The sequence below is a fragment of the Daphnia pulex genome, chromosome 10 (assembly GCF_021134715.1).
Source record: "Daphnia pulex isolate KAP4 chromosome 10, ASM2113471v1".
Classification (NCBI taxonomy): domain Eukaryota; kingdom Metazoa; phylum Arthropoda; class Branchiopoda; order Diplostraca; family Daphniidae; genus Daphnia; species Daphnia pulex.
Window position 1 is genome coordinate 879,328 of NC_060026.1, and position 20,032 is coordinate 899,359.

At 40.3% G+C, this 20,032-nt stretch overlaps 2 protein-coding genes and 2 long non-coding RNA genes across 7 annotated transcripts; 1 reads left to right on the plus strand and 3 right to left on the minus strand.

Annotated features, from left to right (window-relative positions):
• Positions 1–39: 39 nt before the first annotated feature.
• Positions 40–12,109, plus strand: LOC124204632 (trypsin-1-like). Of its 4 annotated transcripts, none has more exons than XM_046601734.1 (6): positions 40–422; positions 509–624; positions 710–839; positions 913–1,194; positions 1,266–1,350; positions 1,414–1,594. In XM_046601734.1, exons 1-6 carry the CDS (start codon positions 198–200, stop codon positions 1,494–1,496), a joined length of 921 nt encoding a protein of 306 aa, XP_046457690.1. In that variant the 5' UTR covers positions 40–197; the 3' UTR covers positions 1,497–1,594. The 4 variants fall into 4 exon arrangements, with proteins under 4 accessions (XP_046457690.1, XP_046457686.1, XP_046457688.1 ...); XM_046601730.1 differs by lacking the exons at positions 509–624; positions 710–839; positions 913–1,194; positions 1,266–1,350; positions 1,414–1,594 and adding exons at positions 10,783–10,907; positions 10,977–11,100; positions 11,184–11,468; positions 11,549–11,687; positions 11,762–12,109 and having other exon boundaries at positions 46–422; XM_046601732.1 differs by lacking the exons at positions 40–422; positions 509–624; positions 710–839; ... (1 more) ...; positions 1,266–1,350; positions 1,414–1,594 and adding exons at positions 6,464–6,514; positions 10,783–10,907; positions 10,977–11,100; ... (1 more) ...; positions 11,549–11,687; positions 11,762–12,109.
• LOC124204642 lies at positions 1,701–3,114 on the minus strand. The gene is made up of 3 exons (XR_006879014.1): positions 2,936–3,114; positions 2,654–2,776; positions 1,701–2,417 (listed from the first exon to the last, which is right to left on the minus strand). It is a non-coding gene; the product is annotated as an uncharacterized LOC124204642 (long non-coding RNA).
• LOC124204635 (chymotrypsinogen 2-like) lies at positions 3,796–5,502 on the minus strand. Its single transcript, XM_046601738.1, has 7 exons — positions 5,447–5,502; positions 5,098–5,368; positions 4,879–4,997; positions 4,664–4,793; positions 4,289–4,570; positions 4,104–4,218; positions 3,796–4,022 (listed from the first exon to the last, which is right to left on the minus strand). Exons 2-7 carry the CDS (start codon positions 5,332–5,334, stop codon positions 3,868–3,870), a joined length of 1,038 nt encoding a protein of 345 aa, XP_046457694.1. The 5' UTR covers positions 5,335–5,368; positions 5,447–5,502; the 3' UTR covers positions 3,796–3,867.
• Positions 12,110–13,134: 1,025 nt separating the features above from the next.
• On the minus strand, positions 13,135–16,254 carry LOC124204640. The gene is made up of 6 exons (XR_006879012.1): positions 16,098–16,254; positions 15,848–16,013; positions 13,963–15,768; positions 13,750–13,889; positions 13,377–13,688; positions 13,135–13,274 (listed from the first exon to the last, which is right to left on the minus strand). It is a non-coding gene; the product is annotated as an uncharacterized LOC124204640 (long non-coding RNA).
• Positions 16,255–20,032: the final 3,778 nt, after the last annotated feature.

Consider the following 20,032-nt stretch of genomic DNA (forward strand, 5'->3'; position numbering starts at 1 on the left):
CATTTTCCTGGAAATTTCTCATATTAATAGACAAACATTTTCGAAAATTTGGTATAGTGATTGAAAAGCCGTCAATGTGAGAAGTTGCGTCAACTTTGACGAGGGAAAACATTTCTTTTAAATTTAGGCAATTGTTGTTTCTCTCACATATTGAGTTCGAATTGATTATCTTTAGCGCATCGAAACATATTTAGAAAATGAGCCAATTACTCCAGTCAGGGCCAGCCACCCTCTTTTTGGTGTCCGCCCTGTTGTCTTACTCTGGCCCAGCCGAAGGCGGCCTAAACGCGAAAACATTTCCGTCAACTCTGAACGACACCGGAAGTGAGTGGCAGACACCTGAAGAAATGGAGGAAGGAAGCAACGCGGAGATGAGAATAGTCGGCAGTGTCGTCGCTCAACGGAATCAGTACCCCTACATGGTGAAGTCACATTTCAATTTGAATACATCCGCAATAACAACTTTTATCACCAACCAGTTAAGTCAAATGTATTGATTCGAACACAGGTATCATTGGCGTATCAACGCAATGACCGCGTTTATAAATTTTGCGGCGGTTCACTAATCACTTGGAATAAAATCTTGACAGCGGCTCATTGCGTCACCGAAAGCCAATCCACCAAGTACAGATTTGAAGACAGCGTCCCACCCTGATTAATACTAAAGATGGGAAATCTAATCTCCCATCTCTTTTCCATTGGATTTTAGGCTATTAGATCCGAGGGAATTGACCGTTTTACTGGGTGCGCACGAACTGAGCGGAAGTCGAAACGACGCCCAACTGTCCCGAAATGTCGTCAAAATCAAAATCCACGAGAAATACAATCCGAAACATTGGGTAATAAGAATTGCGGCGCTTCAATCAATCCTATCGATGGACAAAATTAAATTTTTTTTTTTAAATAATTTAGTTCAACGACATCGCAATCCTAACGCTGGAGCATCCCGTCAAGTTCTCCGCGTCCATCTCGCTCGTTTGTTTGCCTGCGCAAGGATCGACCTACATGTACGACGGCAGGTTGGCGTTCGCCAAGGGCTGGGGACACACGAAAGAAGACGGAATAGCCTCGGATTTCCTTCGCCATGTCACTAAAAGAATTCTCAACCAATCCAAATGCCGGCAAATTTACAAATACAACGAGTACCAAGACCACATGCTGTGCGCTTACGAGCCTGGCAAAGGAACTTGTCAAGTATTCAGCACGGAATGAGTCACGAAATTCAAAAGTTTAAAAATTGAGCTGATTATTTGGTGTTATGACAGGGCGATAGTGGCGGTCCGCTCGTCGTCAAATCGACTGGACCGAAATGCAAATATGAACAAGTCGGAATCGTCAGCTGGGGAATCGGTAAAATAAATTTGACATGATTCATTCGTTATTTGTTTTTTAATTTATCGGGGAAAAAAACAGGATGTGCTAGACAAGGATACCCAGGCGTTTTCATGAGAGTGACGTCATTCCTGCCCTGGATCAAGATGAACACGCAATATTAAACCTGTTCGGAGCTAACAAATAAAAAGTTCTCATGGATACGATTGACTGGGTGTTAATGTCAAATGCATTTGATCATATCGACGACGACCCGATCGCACAATAATTTAGCCTTATTCTCTACATTAAAGGAAACATTCTCATAAAAAACGTTTCATTTCGTCGGCAAATGAAGTGAAAAAATTAAAGACCGTGATGTTATGGCTATACTGCTTTGATAGAAAACGTACGGTACTAAAACAAAAATCCTCTGAATTCAAATATAAAAAAATTACAGAGAAAGACTGAGAAAGACATTTTTCCAATTTTTGGCAATTCGTAGAATCGCAACGATTTCAAATGTTCTTGGATGTAATCAATTACCAGAAAGTGTCGGTGTGGCAGTAAGACCCTCTTGGTGACAAAAAAATGCTCAAGCGGCACTTTGCTTCAAGTTTTTCAAGTTCAAATATTTCTGAAATTGATGATTGTTTCCCCCAGACAAAGTTGCGAGGTACAAAAACAGGCCTGATCTGCATTTGTTCTACACGCGTGAGCTATTTTAAAGAACCCTGACTGAGAAAAACAAAAACAGCAAGATGAAAGCGTTTCAGCCAGTTGGCTGAATATAGCCAGCATGGCCCATGAACAATCGTACTCCGCAACGATTTATAATAAACGCCACTCCATTGTCATTAAGGAAGGATAGAGATGAAAGTTTTTCCTACCTTTGAGCCTAGGAAATACAGCCAGGCATCCATCCACAAGTGCTCCATCCGCTGGAAAGTTGAATCCACCAGGAGGGATAGGTAAAAGGGAGTCCTCGTGAATACACCCACACTCGCATGGGCGTACACGAGGACATTTAAAGAAAGGGGGAATTGAGGAGATCCTAAACTCGGTCGACACTGGCAGTTTTTCCAATCCAAAGGGATGCTGTTTATCTAAATAAAAAAAATTTCAACAATGAGTTTACGAAAAATATTTGCAGCTAGACAAATAACAGGCAAGGAGAAGTTGAAAATACAACAGCAGTTGTAAACCAGGGGGTACCCTAATTGTAGATAAACAGGAAAATTGAAGGTTTCCATGAGAGACATCATTGCATTTATGCTAGTCATGCATCGTAAAAAATCTGGCAGGTCACATACAGTTACATAAAAGAAACGAAAATTATTACCTAAGCGATGACACTGTGATTGTTGCTGATGGCAGGAGGTCATCAGTCAAATCATATGACTGGAGGTGCAGCACAAGCAAAACTTAGCTGTTCCGATGGCTGCTGGCTCAGCAGGTCTCAAATCTGCACGTAGAGGAAAAGGTTACAATTTAGTGCAAACTGCCATGCATCGACAAGGGGATAAATAATACTAGCAGGAAGCATGCAGGAAGTAACAACAAACTTTTTATTCTATTTAAGCTCCCATAGCCATCCCATTTTTATTCAGAGCAGAGTATTTACCCGCCAAACATCATGGAGTGGAGAGCATGGAAAGCTGCGACACCAACGTTCACATTTTAACGATGATCACATTTTTGTAAGTTTATTTTCGTGAATCCACGTCCCTAAAAGTTATTGTTCCATTATTCTTTGTATTTATCTCCTTTTCGAAACTTTGATCATGCTTGGATCATGCTTGCTTTTATAAGTTGTAAACGAGAACGAAGCAGACGCCACTAACTAATCGCCCAATTAGCAATTCTTAAGATATCGATTAGAAATTATTAAAAATCGATCCCCCTTAAATCCAAATCGCAAAAAAAGATAAAAGCGGTTTAATCGCCAGCGAAAAAATTCACTTAAACCAAAAAATTCTTAATTTATCAAAAATTATGTCTTTGACAGAAATCAGAACATTGGCGACGGCGAGAACCACTTCCAGAAGTCTATTATTTTGCGGCTTTGCGGGTGATGTTTATAATAACGATTAGATATACCATTAATTTACCATGTTCCATTACCGCAATAATTTCCTATTATCGAGTTGCGGGGGTTCAAATTTCTCATAAAATTCTAAGTTATGAGAAATCGCAGCCAAAGCGGAAGTTTATTGATTGATAAGCGTTTAAACGGCTGGAGTCGTTCATCAAAAAGCTGCAAACAAAGTTCGTTGGTTAATGGGAATATCAATATGGCATGATTTTGACCTTCTCTTTTCCTCAATATTGGAAAAATCTTTCGTGATCCCCGCATAGTAGCCTAAACGGGAAGGAAGTGATGAGAAAGGAAATATCCTTTTCTTCAATCTTGTCCTCGTTGCCCTCGTGAACATCTTGAAACAATTTCACCTGCAAAATCGACTTTACAACAACGACAAGACGTCAGCACTGTGTGATTTATTTGGCGGATCTCTCAACGTTAGTTGCTGATACAACAAATGAGAATGAATCACTTCAAACGCGTCGTCCAATCGCATTCATTCTGATTGAATTTGGTTTAGATGGTTTAGATGACAGGCGCTTCATTTCTTTCGCGATCCAGGGCAGGAACGATGTCACTCGAGTGTAAACGTCCGGTACGGGGCCTATACTCTTCTGGAAACCGCAGACTATAAATGTATATATGATAAACCAATAAATTATCAAACTGTGATGTCAAAATCGATTGGAAAATCATCTCAATCACGTACAGCCCCAGCTGACGATCCCGACTTGAATCCACTGGCATTTCTGATTGTCGTTGTTGGCCTCGTTGGTGTTGTCCAGTATGTCCGTTTCTATGACCAATGGACTTCCACTATCACCCTGTCAAACGGGACGCCAAATTCGGCACTTATTGCTCTGCGACTGTCATTCCTATTACGTAAAGACTTACATTGCAAAAGTGTTTGCCGCGTCTGTAGGTGCACATATTATGGTTGAAAATTTTTGTATCTCCGTACAATTTCTGACATTGCGAGTTGGAGATGATCTTCTTGACGGCGTGGTGGAGGACTTCCGGACCCGTTCCATCTTCATCCGTAACCCCCCATCCTTTGACGATGGCCAATTCGCTTTCGTATTGGTCGTTGGATTCCGGCGGAGGCAAACAAATGGGAGAAATTGTCTCGGTGAACTTGACGGGCGACTTCAGCGTCAGGATGGCGATGTCGTTGGCCTAATTTATATAACAATCATCTCCGTTATTATAGATCAATGGATAATTAACTGGGACAGTAGCATTCAATTGTAGCCTACGTAATACACTCACCAATTCTGTCTTATTGTAATCTTCGTGGATTTTGATTCGGACGATGGTTTTCGTTAACTGGGCGTCGTTGCTCGTATCGTTGATGAAGTGGGCACCCAAAGCGACTTTGATCCATTTAGTTGGGTATGCCCTATTATATATTAACAACCATCTCAAAAGTTAAACCGAACCGATCGTTACTCTATAATATGATAACATTCTGAGTTTGATATTACTTGTGGTTTTCTTCAACGCAATGGGCAGCTGTCAAGATGTGACTTGGACTAATTAAAGATCCCCCACATTGGTAGTCAAACTTTCCTTGAGTTTCATTATTAAACTTTAATAACGCCACCTAAAATATTATGAAATGGCGTTTGAGTCTCATCATTTTTAATGAGCGGATGGATAAGTATGATGGCGTTCCTTATTGGAATTTTCAATTGTCAACTCACCATGTAGGGGTACTCGTTCTCTAAAGTGACGTCACTGTTAATCATTCTCGTCTGATGGCTGTCGATTTCCTCTAATTGTTCCGCTGCTGTCTGCCATTCATTTCGGGTTTCATCCCAAGTTGGCGCAAACCTTTCGGTTTTCGGGACTCTGTTGCCAGCACTAGCTGGGCCGGAGTAAAACAGCAGAACGGCCGCTAGAAAGAAGACGGCGGCTCTTGACGGAAGATACTGGGCCATTTGTTTGAGGAATATAACCAAAGGTGAACAAACACTAAAGTGTTGTAAGGATCAACGAAAAAACAAATGCTATACGTATAAATTTAAGAAATGTATAAATGAACTAAGTTACCCTAAACAAACTCGTTCAATCGGTTGCTGAACAATCTCTGGCGCTATAGCCTACTTCCACAATGACTATAGCTGCCACCACTTTTAAATAATGTCTGCTCAATTACAAGCAAAAGCCAACGCCCCAATAACTCGAAAGGATATGATTGCGGTATAATTATAATGGATCGTTTCGTTATAACAATCAGGTTATAGTTACACTTTCAATGGAAGTGGCGGGAAGTGGTTATACACATACCCGCAATTCCTTCACATCCCTATGAAATCTAAATCCAATGAAATTAACACAATTGGACGCATTTGAAATAATTAATCGGCTTCTTTTTTGCATCTGTTGTATTTCAGCAACTATAACGTTGCAAATAAATCACGCAAAGTTTTTGTGAATTGTTGGAAGTTTTAAAAAAGTTCACCGCCGGGGCACAAGGAATAAAAGTTTGAATGGTAACAATCGTGTTGTTGTTATCTCGGGTTGGCTGCTGGTGTGGAACCACTTCCCGAAATGAATATTTTGAGCTGATAATTATAATTGCTTAAGGTATATAATGAACTCTTTCGACCACACTGTGCAGCACCACAGTTATTTCCTTTCGTGTTGCGGGATAACATTTTCCTGGAAATTATTCATATCAATAAAAAAAAAACAATAAAAACAGGAATTTGTTACAGGCCTAATAGTGATTGAAAAGTGATAAACGTGAGAAGTTTAGTCAATTTTGACGAGGGTAAATTATTTCGTAATTTAAGCAATTCTTATTTATCTCACGTGTTCAGCTTGTCGGGCCTTTTCAACACTTAATTAATTATCTTTAGTGCATTAAAAAATATTATTTAGAAAATGAGCCGATTACGCCAGTCTGGGACCGCCATTCTCTTTTTAGTGGCCGTCCTGTTGTCTTACTCCGTCTTACGCCCAGTTGAAGGCGGCCAGAAAACATCAAAATTTCTGTCAACTCTGAACGACACCGGAAGTGAGTGGCAGACACCCAAAGAATTTGGGGAAGGAAATAACGAGGAGATGCGAATGGTCGGCAGTGACGTTGCTCAACGAAATCAGTACCCCTACATGGTGAGGTCAAATTTAAAATTTAATACATCAGGAACTATGTTATAACAATTTATTAAAACATTCATATCCACCTATTGATCCAAATTGAATTTTTTGGACACAGGTATCATTGGGGCTTGAACGCAATGGCCGCGTTTACAAATCCTGCGGTGGCTCACTAATCAGTGGGAATGAAATCCTGACAGCTGCTCATTGTGTCACCGAAAAAGGATTTACAAAGTACCGATTCGATTAATAGTAATGAATTTCTCATCTCTTATTTCTTCTTTCCTTTTGATTTTAGACTAAAAGACCCGGAATATTGGATCGTCCTACTGGGTGCGCACGAACTGAGTGGAAGACGGAACGACGCCCAACTGTCAATTAAAGTCGTCAAAATCAAAATCCACGAGAAATACAATCCAAACAATTATGTAACAATTGTAACTTTATCAATTGATTCGATCTGCTGCACGCAAATTTCATGAGAATTTATTTTTTAAATCATTTATAGTTCAACGACATCGCCATCCTAACGCTGGGCCATCACGTCAAGTTCACCGAATCCATCTCACCCGTCTGTTTGCCTCCGCAAGGATCCACCGATAGTTACGACGGCAGGGCGGTGTACGCCAAGGGCTGGGGACACACGAAAGAAGACGGAACCGCCTCAGATTTCCTTCGGCATGTCACTAAAATAGTCGTTCCTACCGGGACATGCCGGCGCATTTTCAAATCCTTCGAGTACCAAGACCACATGCTGTGCGCTTACGAGCCTGGCAAAGGAACTTGTCAAGTAAGTGAATGGGTCATGAAATATAGTTTAAAACTGATCCAAGTATTTAACTATGTGGTGTTAACCGTGGTATGGCAGGGCGACAGTGGTGGTCCGCTCGTCGTCAAATCGACTGGACCGAAATGCAAATATGAACAAGTCGGAATCGTCAGCTGGGGAATCGGTAAAATGAATTTGACGTGATTCATTCGTTCGATTATTTTTTCAATTTATTGGGAAAATAACAGGATGTACTAGACAAGGATACCCGGGCGTTTTCATGAGAGTGACGTCATTCCTGCCCTGGATCAAAATGAACACGCAATGGTAAACCACCACGGCTTATATAATACTTAGCTAAAGAATTTTGGTGGATATGATTGACACTGATGGGTGTTAATGTGGAATACATTTGACCTTCGTGAAACACTTGCTGGTATCCTTCACTCGCGTCACATTGTCAAACTAAATTTCAAACACTCTGGAATAAATCAGCGCAGCACTTTGAATGCATACCAACAACTTTTGAACAACACAACTTTTATGTCTGAAATAGGGCTGAGATCGACACTCCGATTTTCTATTTATTCTCTTTCGTTTTACGAAATCAACAACGTGAAAGAAAAAAGGTCGCCGATGAATGGGAAGATGACGACGTTCATCAAAGACAGCCGTCACCGAAATATTTTTGAATATGTCAAAGATGAAGAGAAACGCGCAATTTTAATTTGGTTCTCCGACAGAAACGATGGGCGTCGTCCATCGACCCCCTGCCTTCTTTTGTTCTTTAACTGAGAATCCAAGGATCTTTTTGGGTGGTAGTCAAACGGGGCAGGAAGAGTGAGAAACTTTCTTTGATGGCCGGCCTTTTCCTTTTTTTGTTTTTTCAAACGACGTTTCAAATTAAAATATTTGGAGTAAATAATAATTTTATACAATTGTTATATCAATTTATCTGCTGGTTCCATTCGACTATCTTGTGCTAGTTACAATGTCCTAGTCAAACACTAAATATTCGGGAAACACTTGGCAATCTGCTCTCTGGACAACAACAGAAATGATGCCGACATTAAACGCAATGGCCCGTATTTCTAAAGTCTGTAGTGGCTCGATCATCAGTAGGGATAAAATCCTGACAGCTGCTCACTGTGTCACCGAAAAAGATTCTACCAAGTACCGGTTTGAACTCGAACCCCCTGATTAATAGTTAAATGATTTCCAATCTCTTTTTTTCCTCTCGTTCCTTTTGATTTTAGACTAATTAACCTAGAAGATTGGATCGTCCTACTCGGTGCGCACGAACTGAGCGGAAGTCGGAACGACGCCCAACAGTCAATCAAAGTTGCCAAAATCAAAATCCATGAGAATTAATATAATCCGGAAGATTTGGTGAGAATTGTGACTTCACTTGCCGCCCCCAAATACATTAGTCGTGCGATCTTGTCTCCGGTATATACTTGTCGATAACATATCCGGGCGTCTTCGATCGTTGAATGTGGTGACGCAGGCGTCGTTTTTCTCGATGGACCACCACCATTGGTCCGTTTCGAAAACCAAGTATACGCGTAATGGAGGACGATTTGCGTGACTTGCGCACATTGCTCAGCGGATTCGTGTAATACTTCACCTCTAAAATCTTCTCTGTGTCATCCACCAATTGGCCAAGTCTATCACGCAGTTCGGCATCCGTTATGATATAGTCCTTTCCCTCGGGCTAATCCGCTTCAGGATCGAAATACAATTTTCCGATGTGCACCAGACGATGTTGATGTAACCAAGCCCATATTCCCTGTAAAAAAAAAATATCTAGGCTTTAATTTCACTCGCATCAAATTGATTGACAAATTGTTATTAAATTTTTTTTGTAAGTCCGGAATTACCTGAGTTGTATTCATTAATTATGTTTGAATGGAAAAAAATGGAAAAAAACGAAACTATCGTGCAACTTAACTTTGCAACTTTCGATTCGATTGGCGTCCTCGGTTTCAACGCCACCCAGCAACTACTGTCACACCCCAACCGTTCCCGACCGTTCGTGATTTTCATTGATGGGATGAGCAGAATTAAAATGGAAGCGGCTGTTCTGCTCTGGCCCACAAACCGCCATCAGACTGTCCTCAAGTTCTATCCCCTTCACCATGTAGCTTGTCGTCGTCCTTGAATCCTTCTGAGGAACCATAAACTCGTTTTTATTACCTTTTTTGTATTGGCGTGCGCATACCGGACACAGCCAAGGCCAGGGAAATACTAAACCAAAACTGCGCTAGACTAAACAAGGAAGGAAGCCGGAGGATGGAATTCTGATTGGACAGTCCGAATTTATTTTTAATGCCAGCGCTCTTTGGGAATCATAACAGTGGAGGGGGAAAAACGGTTCCCGGTTAATATATTGGGAAGATGACGATGTTCCAGGACAGCCCGTGCGTAATCTAGCAACACAACAGGATAATATACTAAAATAGGAAATAAATGCGTTACTACTGCACAGTGCGGTCCAACAAATATAGTCTTTTTCTATCTTTAGTAAATAATTTATAATCAGCTCAAAGGAATTTCTGAAAGTGGTTACACATCCAACCCGAGATAACAACGAAACGATTTTTCACCACTCAATCTTTTCAATTGTGCTCCCGTGAATTTCTTTAACTTCCAACAATGAATGTCACGAAAACAAATAGACTTGGCTTGATTTATTAGAAGGATCTCAACTTTAGTTGCTGATGCAACAGACGCTGATGCAACAGATGCTGATGCAACAGATGAGAAAGAAGCAGAATAGCTGTTGTTGCAAATGTGTGAATTCTTGCGACTTTGCGACTCTTTCATTTCCGCTTAAATGTAAACGACAACGACTTACTTGGAATGTGGCTGTGACGTGTCGCATCAAACGACACAGACATGACTCATCACACAGTAACGATATAGACTGACCCAGGTTGTTACGTGACGCAAAAAGAGAAAGTTGTTTGTAAGATGGTGCAATTGGCATTGCATCAGATTTTTTCGTGAAACAGCAGCCAAACAGACATTGAGCAGTTCAGTCATTGATGAACGCCTCATTGGACGAGTCGAGTCAAATTTCGACAGCGGAACAAGTTTCTTCAATTGACGTTTACCGTTGACATTTCTGTTCACAGTTTGCTGAGCCTTCCAGCACTGCAGAATTTTCATATCCTGATGCTTCAACAAAATTATAGAAAAATGGCCAAGCATCTTCCGTCAACAAGACCCGCCATTTTATTTTTAATAGCCGCTCTGCTCCTGTTTTACTCCTACTTGTTTAGCGAATACAGTGTTCAGAAAACAACCGGAAATGAACGGCAGGAACCGGAACAATTAGAGGCAAGCGACAGCATGAGAATGACTGACAGTGACGTCGCTAAAGCGAATCAGTATCCCTACATGGTGAGTTGACGATCCAGCGTAATTCCAATTATAGGAACAACGCCATTAAACTTCCGTCCGCCCATTTAAAATAAAAAAGGTGACTCTAACGCCATTTAACTCAATTTAGGTGGCGTTAATGATGTTCGATCCTGAAACCGAAGCGTACTCTCAATTTTCCTGTGGAGGATCTTTGATTAGCCGAACTCACGCCTTGACAGCTGCCCACTGCGTGTGCGTTGACGACGAAAACGAGTATGTCAAACTAACAATTCAATCTTAAATTAACCGTCGATTCATCAATTAACTGATAAATTTGTATAGAGCAATCGAAATTGACCAGATGGTGGTCTTTTTGGGGGTCCACTTCATCAACGAAACGACGACCGACGCCCAGTCGAGGAGAAAAGTCCGCAGGATCAAAATTCACGAGAAATACGATCCCGATGTGAACGTCTATAGCAATTATAACTTGAATTGCCATTCATTGCCGGTATATATTAACTCATCGAGATTTTGTGAATCAATTAGCTCAACAACGACATCGCCATCCTGACGCTGGACTCGCCCGTCAAGTACACCAAGAAAGTCAAACCCGTTTGTTTGCCTCCGCAAGGATCCAACGACCAATACGAAGGCCGAATGGCTATCGTCAAAGGATGGGGGGCTACGGAGGAGGACGGAAATAGCTCGCAAGTCCTCCTGCACGCCGAAAAGGCGATCATCTCCAACTCGCAATGTCAGGAAATTTACGGAGAAGCCAATATCACCACCCGGATGATGTGCGCCTACCGACCTGGCAAAGACTCTTGCCAAGTAAGTCAATGGCGTTTACATTTAAGCGGAAATTAAAAAGAGTCGCATACCTAAATTTGGTGTGTAAACCATTTGGCCAGGGGGATAGCGGAGGTCCAATGGTGATCGAATCAAACGACCTCGACGAAAACAACACAATCAAAGCTGCTAATAAACCGGTTGGGAATCGCAAAAAGGATTGCCAATGGATTCAGGTCGGCATCGTCAGCTGGGGAGACGGTGCGTTGAGATGATTTTGATACATTTCTATCTTTCAAGAGTCCCTTTGTTATCGAATTGGTTTGTGCATGCAGGATGTGCGAGAAAGGGGATCCCTGGCGTTTATGCTAGAGTGACATCGTTCCTGCCCTGGATCAAGAAAGAAATGACGAGTGTCAAATCCAAATTCAATTTCAACAAGAATCAAGGGGTCCGAAACTCGGACAAACAATTTGCTTTTATTTTTTATTTGATTATTTATTTCATTTTTTTTCCCTTGCTAGATAGACTTTCTTTAGAGCAAAAATAAAAGGGTGGGACGGGGAAGACGTTCGCGCGAAAGCATTGTACATTTGCAATAATTTATTGGACACTTCTCATCTGTTGTATCATTAACTATATCGTTGGCATCTGTCAAATCAACTAAATAAATAAGTCTCATCGTTTTGGTGTATATCGATTTGGTTGGAAGTTAAAGATGTTCAAGACGGTACAAGGGAAAAGATTAAACGATGAAAAATCGTTTCGTTGTTATCTCGGGTTAATTGATGTGAGGCAAAGGAACTAGTCAAGTAAGTGAATGGGTTATACGAAATTTAAAGGTTAAACTGAACCAAGTGTTATTATGACCGGTCAAATTGACCGGACCGAAATGCAAATGCATTAAACGTAACATTCTCATCCAAACGTCGTATTGCATCGGATAAAAATGAACATACGTATTAAAAAAACAAAAACTATCCTAATTAGAATATTGCAAAATTACGGAGAAAGATTTTTAGGAAAAGTCTGTTCAAATACCATGAAGTTTGACTCTATTGGCAACTCACAGAACCGCAACGATTTCAAATGTTTTCGTCGGAGGCAATTAATTCAATATTGTTTTTTCTTACCTTGATTTCGAATTGTATCCAGACGAAGAATATAAGAATATCCAGGCTGGTTACACTGTTTGGCACTTCACTCGTCATCTTCACAAGTCTAGAATTACTCGGGAATGACTTGAGTTGTGATATCCTTTAATGATGTTTCGAATGAAACACGATAATATAAACTTTCGAAACTGATGTCGTGCAACTTTCGATTCACATCCTCGGTTTTAACGTCGCCCAGCAACTACTGTCGCATATCCTAAAGTTCGGGACCGTTCGTGATTTTCTTTGATGGAGTTAGCAGAATTGAAATAGAAGCGGCTGTTACGCTCTGGCCCACAAACCGCCATACAGCAGACTGCCAATCAAACAGCTGAGGGTTTATCGCCTCATTGTTTCTTGCTTTCTCGCAGGCATACCAGCAGACAGCTCAAGGCAAGCAGCAAGTTATTAATACTACACGATAAGACTGATGCTAGAAAAGACGAAGCCTTGACGCTGAGCACTGTCTCGGCTGGAATTCTGATTGGACACTTTTCTTTTGGGTGGTGACGTTCCAGGACAGCCAATGTTGACCTACAAGTCTGCAACAATGCAAAATGAAATAATTGCGGTACAGTGCGGTCCAACGAGTCCTTTGCCTTTAGTTAATAATTATCAGCTCAAAAGATTTTTGGAAGTGGGTCCTCACCAGCCAACCCGAGATAACAACGACCGTTAAATGTTGATCTTGTGCCTACATTGAACAGATGAGAAAGAAGCAGATTAATTGTTACAAATGTGTGAATTCTTTTTGAATTTGGGTAGATTAAAAAAATTGTACCAAACTAATAATTACGTCATCATTTCTTTCTTGATCCAGGGCAGGAACGACATCACTCGAGGGTAAACCCCCCGGTAGATTTCGTCACTGTTAATCATTCTTATCTGGCTGTCGCTTTTTTCCGCTAATTCTTTCCTTGTTTGACAGTCATTTCGGGTTGTTTCGTCCAAAGTTGGCGCAAACCTTTCGCTTTTCGGGACTCTGTTGCCAGCACTAGCTGGGCAGGAGTAAAACAGCAGAACGGCCGCTAATAGAAAGAAGACGGCGGCTCTTGACGGAAGATACTGGGCCATTTGTTTGAGGAATAACCAGCAAGGTGAGCAAACACTAAAGTGCTGAAAAGTTCAATAATTTTGCAAAGCTCATCAATTTAAGAAATGTAAATTACCGTTTGTCAGCAGAATTTGAAACAATTTAGTTCAATCGGCCGATGAAGAACAATCTCTGGCGCTATACCGCTATACTTCAGCTATGACTGCCACCTCTTTTCAATAATGCATGCGCCATTTCACGGATAAGCCAATCCCACTGTAACTCAAAAGGATATGATTGCGGTAGATTAATAGATAGTTTCGTTATAATAATCGGCTCATAATTACACTTTCAATGAAAGTGGTTACACATAGCCCCCGACATAGCCTACTCGCAATCCCTTCACATCCCTAGAAAATCCAAATCCAATAAGAATTAACACAATTGGACGCATTTGAAATAAATAATGTAAAATCATAGATTTAGTGATGTTTTTGTGAAATGTTGGAAGTTTAAGACGTGTTCGGGGCACAGGGGAAAAGACTGAACGGAAATTATTTTATGACATGGCGACAATGGCGGTCCACTGGTCGTCAAATCGCACAGAGCGAAATGCAAATATGAACAAGTTGGAATCGTCAGCTGGGGAATCGGTAAAATGAATTTGACGTGATTCATTCATTGGAGGATTTTTTTTTAAATTTATTGGGAATTTTAAAAAATGAAAAGGATGTGCTAGAAATGGATACCCAGGCGCTTTCACAGGAGTGACGTCATTCTAACCCTGGGTCAAGATGAACACGCAATAGATGAACTACGCAATATCCTTAGAAAAAAAATTCTGGTGGATATGATTGACTCCAATGGGTTGTTCATTTGGAATACATTTGACCTTCGTGAAACACTTGTTGGTGTCCTTTGACTCGCGTCACATTGTCAAATTAAATTTCAAACAATCTGGAATAAGTCAGCGCAGCACGTTGACTGTACACCAACAACTTTTCAACGACACAACTGTTGAGTCAACAAAGTGAAACACAAAAAGGTCGCCGATGAATGGGAAGATGGCGACGTTCAAGGACAGCCGTTGACAAAATAATGTCGAAGATGAAAAAGAAAAATGCGCAATTTAAAAAAAATTTCTCCGACAAAAATGATGGGCGTCGTCCACCAACCCCTGCCTTCTTTTGTCTACGACGTTTCAAATAAAATATTTTGGGTAATAATTCGCAATCTGCTATCTGGACAACAACACTATCTGGACACCTTTTTAAGGTCTCATTTTGATGGATGATTCTCATTGGACCAAATTTAGCCCTTGATCCAAATCTGAAAAGGGATTTCACTTAGGTTAGTCCCTGTTACAAAACTTGGACGACGGCAATATTCAAGGGCAGGAACATCGCAAGAAGCGAACGTCGAGAATGAAGAGAACCGAGCAAAATAATGCCAGAGTATCCGTAGTGTACCCAGCTGACTATCTAGTGTTGTATCTAATACATCCATCGCTATAAATAAAATAATTCAACTAAAAATTCGAAATAATAAAATCGAGTGGTATAAAATCAAGAACATTAAGCTGACGTGTGATTAGCGAACTAACAAACGTTTTCCTACGACTGAAAAATCGTCGCCCTTTTTGACTCGCACGTTGAGAATTCGTGGCAAAATAATATCACGCGAAAAATCAGCAACTATACGATTAACGAATCAACATAGCCATTTCTGTGTAATAGCAAAAGGGGTCCGCAACTCTAAAAAAGGGAAGAAAAGCAAAGAAAAGTGAAATTTAAAGGGGAAAAAAGGGGGGAATATTACATGGCTAAAATAAAAAGAAGGGCGCGCGCGAACGACTCCTCATCACTTCCTCTCCATTGCTACTCTTACCCTTCCTACCCTTTTATTTTCGTTTGAAGGAAAAGTCTAAAAATATCTCAAAAGTAAAAAAGGGAAATAAGTCAGGAAAAAAATAGTCAAAAATCAAGCAAATTTGAGTTGCGGACAATCACTGTGTTTCCTAACAACGCCGATGAGCACGACATTTAAATGTAATCATATTTTATTGGTATTATGGTTTTGGGATAAAACCAATTTTTCATGATTGACGTGCACGAAACGACGTCCAGATAGGGTCCGTGTTTTCTCGCTGCAGTTCCTGTTGATTGACAAATCAGTTTTTTAAATCAATCGATAATATGAGAGGAACGGAATAGTAGTATTCAAAATAAAATTACTCAGGATCGTCGAAATGATGGAGGACTTTTCGAATGTGTCTTCAAAATTTTGAAAGTGTTGGAGGATCACTTTGTTCCTGGAAAATAAACAAACCAAAATGCCGACAATCATGGTGTCGATATTAATCATATCCTCCGGCTTCAAAGTACGAATTAAGCTTTCTTCCTAATTAGAAAATAATAGTCAAGAATTAAAAAAAATAAATATTATTCGATAAACAGACTTGTTAAGTTCTTCATATGTTCATACCAAATGAGAACTATATCCTTGACGCCAGAGAACGAGATCCTCCACCAGGTTAAACCTCAAGACGCTGTCGATCGGGAAATATTTGTAGTTGAATCCGCTCTCGACGTGGGGATCCAGGGGCCATCCGCCGGACAAACACGCCATCTTCCATTTTAAATTTTTCTCTAAATTGACAACGATCAAAGCATGATTAAAAGAACACATTTATATCAATCAATTATCACCAAATAAGAGCTCTCCTCCTGTCGACTGATTCCAGCAATAAGACGAGTTTGTGCGTCATTTGCTTTGATCTTAATAGATTTCAAGTAGGCTAAGTTGTTCAATGTTTTTCTTACCATTTTCCATCACTTGCTGAAGTGTGCCCAAGAACAAATGCGCGATGAATGACACAACTTTTTCACGCTAGCGGTGGTTTCTGAACTCCATACATATGTATTGAAAAATCGGTCTTGAGTGGAGAACGCTAAACGGACAACTGTACCTCGCTGAAGTTGGTCACACGATGAAATTAAATTTGGCAAAGAAATTTCCGAGTTCCACGACGAATAATTTGGCGAAAAAAGCCAATAGAAATATCGACCTGATTGATATTCATATATCTTTCGAAAGATCTGCATTATTTCACCATGGAACCCAAAACCGAATTCTCGGAAAATCCCTAACCGTCCATAACATGTATTACAGTGAGTGTGGCTCTGGCTGATTTTTTTCCCCCCCTTTTGACGGAGAAACGCAATAAATTATTGTCTCCCGGCGGTGAATGAACAGTTAACACTTGCTTTTTTGACTCCGCGAGCGCAGATGTATATCTTGAAAATGAAATAAAATTTGCGACTTTTATTTTATGCAAAAAAGTCGAGCTGTCGAGCTGACACGTGCTGATGGCTTGCTCTATTTTCTTTAAGATTGGTGTTGTCAAAGTCAACTTGATATTTAATTACGGAAAACAACGAGTTGGCAGCAGAAGACCTTAAAAGGGAAGGCCATTAGCCACACCCAGCTGCAAGGGAAAGAATAAAAATGGAAATTAACGCGATATAGAGGGCTAATTCACACAGCACATGCACATTTTAAACTATTAAACTCTAATCAAACGTTTGCGTGAATATTGACGCGTACAATGTGCTGGAGAAACATTTTATTCGCTCTATCTTCCTTCAATTTTTTCGGGGCCCAAATTTATCAGCGGCGATTGAAGACTTAAAACAGGCCATCAGGAATACTTGAAATAGGTTTTTCTTATGTAGGCTACTTAGAAACGCTTTTAAAGTAGGAAAAAACTGGTTTGAAGTATCCCCGATGACCTTTTTTTTAAAAATTATATACAGCAGTGGTCAGCACCGCTACAGAATATATAATCTTAACAAATGTAAATTATCTCTAGGGTATATGGGACTGACTGACTGGGCGGCAAATGAAAATTGAAATTTGAAGGTGATGAATTAAATTTGGCGAGTCGTTCTTGGTTGATTTTTTTTTTCGGCGGTTTATCCCGTTTTTTATTTATTTTATTTTATTTTATTTTATTTTATTGTTTGATTGCACATTTTGGATTTTTTCGAAATCGACGAGATTCGAGTTCTCACCTTTATTCACAACACGTTCGAACGCCCACATGCAAAATCTAGTTTCAGTCTTTTATACAAGTTGCTAAACTAGTTGAATTGAATTGATTCAACTATTTTGCTGATCAATCGCTTGGTTGTTGTCGAATAGATCGAATTTCTTTTAGAGCGCGTTTAGAATCATTTCCTCGTCAAGGTATACATCTCGTTTCTTAAAAGAAACAAGTGAAATAGATTTACATATTGCATAATAAATTTATGCAAATGTGAGCGATGAACCACTGTGGTGAGACCCAAAACGCTTTTGCGAAAACTTGTTATCTCACTTCAATTGGAGTGTAGGTTAAGACAATAGAGAAGTAGGCAAATCTAGATAAGGTGATTGCCTTTTTTTGTTTGCCAACAGCAATGCCGACATTAAAAACACAATTCAATCAGAATGAATACAATCGGATGCATTTTGAATAATTAATTGGGTTCTTTCTTATCTGTTATATCAGCAGCAGCTATAACGTTGAAATCGGCCGAATAAACAACAAGCAAAGTCTCGTTGTTTTAGTGATGTCGATTTTGTGAATTGTTGGAAATTTAAACGAGGGCACAATTAAGGAAAAAGACTGAACGGAGAAAGTCGTGTCGTTGGTATCTCGGGTTGGCTGCTGATGTCGAACCACTTCCAGAAATTATTTTGAGCTGATAATTAATTGCTAAAGGCTATAAGGAGTAAAGTGGGTTGGACCGCACTGTTCAGAGTAGGCCTACCGCAATTATTTCCTTTTGCGTAACGAGATTCCATCATTTTCCTGGCAATTTCTAATATCGATCAAAAAAGAAATTTGGCGTAGTAATTGAAAAGCAGTCAATGAGAGAAGTTGCGTCAATTTTGACGAGGGAAAACATTTCTTTTAAATTAAGATAATTGTTGTTTCCCTGACATTCAGTTTGAATTGATTATCTTTAGCGCATCGAAAAATATTTAGAAAATGTGCCAATTATGCCAGTCAGGGTCCGCCATCCTCTTTTTAGTGGCCGTCCTGTTGTCAGACTCGGGCCCAGCCGAAGGCGGCCAGAAAACGAAAACTGTTGGACCTTTGACAATCTTTGAACCTTGAAAACAGTTGGTATTTGAAGGATATCGGAAATGAGTTGCAGACACCCGAAGATTTGGAGGAAGAAAGTAACGAGGAGATGAGAATGGTCGGCAGTGTCGTCGCTAAACGGAATCAGTACCCCTACGATGGTGAGGTCAACAATTAAATGTATGATATAAACACTCAAGTTGTAAAAATTTTTTGAAATACAAATATTACCCGTTAATCCAAAAAATTTAATTATTCCGGCACAGGTATCATTGGGGGTTGAACGCAATGGCCGCGTTTATAAATCCTGCGGTGGCTCACTAATCAGTGGGAATGAAATCCTGACAGCTGCTCACTGTGTCACCGAAAAAGGATCTACAAAGTGCAAATTGGATTAATAGGATTTGCCATTTCTTATTTCCTCTTCCCTTTTCATTTTAGACTTAAAGACCCGGAGGATTGGGTCGTCCTACTGGGTGCGCACGAACTGAGTGGAAGACGGAACGACGCCCAACAATCAATCAAAGTCGTCAAAATAAAAAATCCACGAGAATTAATACATTCCGGAAGATTTGGTGAGAATTGCAGCGCTTATCAATTGATTCGATCTGGAAGCAAATTTCATGAGATGTAAATTTATTTTTAAAATCATTTACAGTTCAACGACATCGCCATCCTAACGCTGGGCCATCACGTCAAGTTCACCGAGACCATCTCGCCCGTTTGTTTGCCTCCGGATGGATCCGCCGATAGTTTCGACGGCAGGGCGGTGTACGCCAAGGGCTGAGGACACACGCAAGAAAAAGGAACTCACTCAGACTTGCTTCGCCATGTCACTAAAATAGTCATTCCTGCCGGGATATGCCGGTTCATTTTAAAATCCTACGAGTACCAAGACCACATGATGTGCGCCTATGAGCATGGAAAAAGAACTTGTCAAGTAAGTCAATGGGTTATGAAATAGTTTAACGAACGAACGAACGTCGAGAATGAAGAGAACCGAGCAAAATAATACCAGAGTTAATATAACGCTATATAGGCGTGGTCCACAGCGACTTGGCGACCCCCAACTTTTCAAGGATCTTTCCTGATTCCCGTGGTAATAATAAAAGAAGAGACATCGGAGACATCCATGATGGGCGACTTTTCTCCAATTTTGATTCAAATGACGTCATCACATCGATTCCATCCATCCGTAGTGTATCCAGCTACTATCTAGTGTTGTATTTAATACATCCATCGTCGCTAAATAAAATAATTCAACTCTACCAGTTCGAAATTGATAATA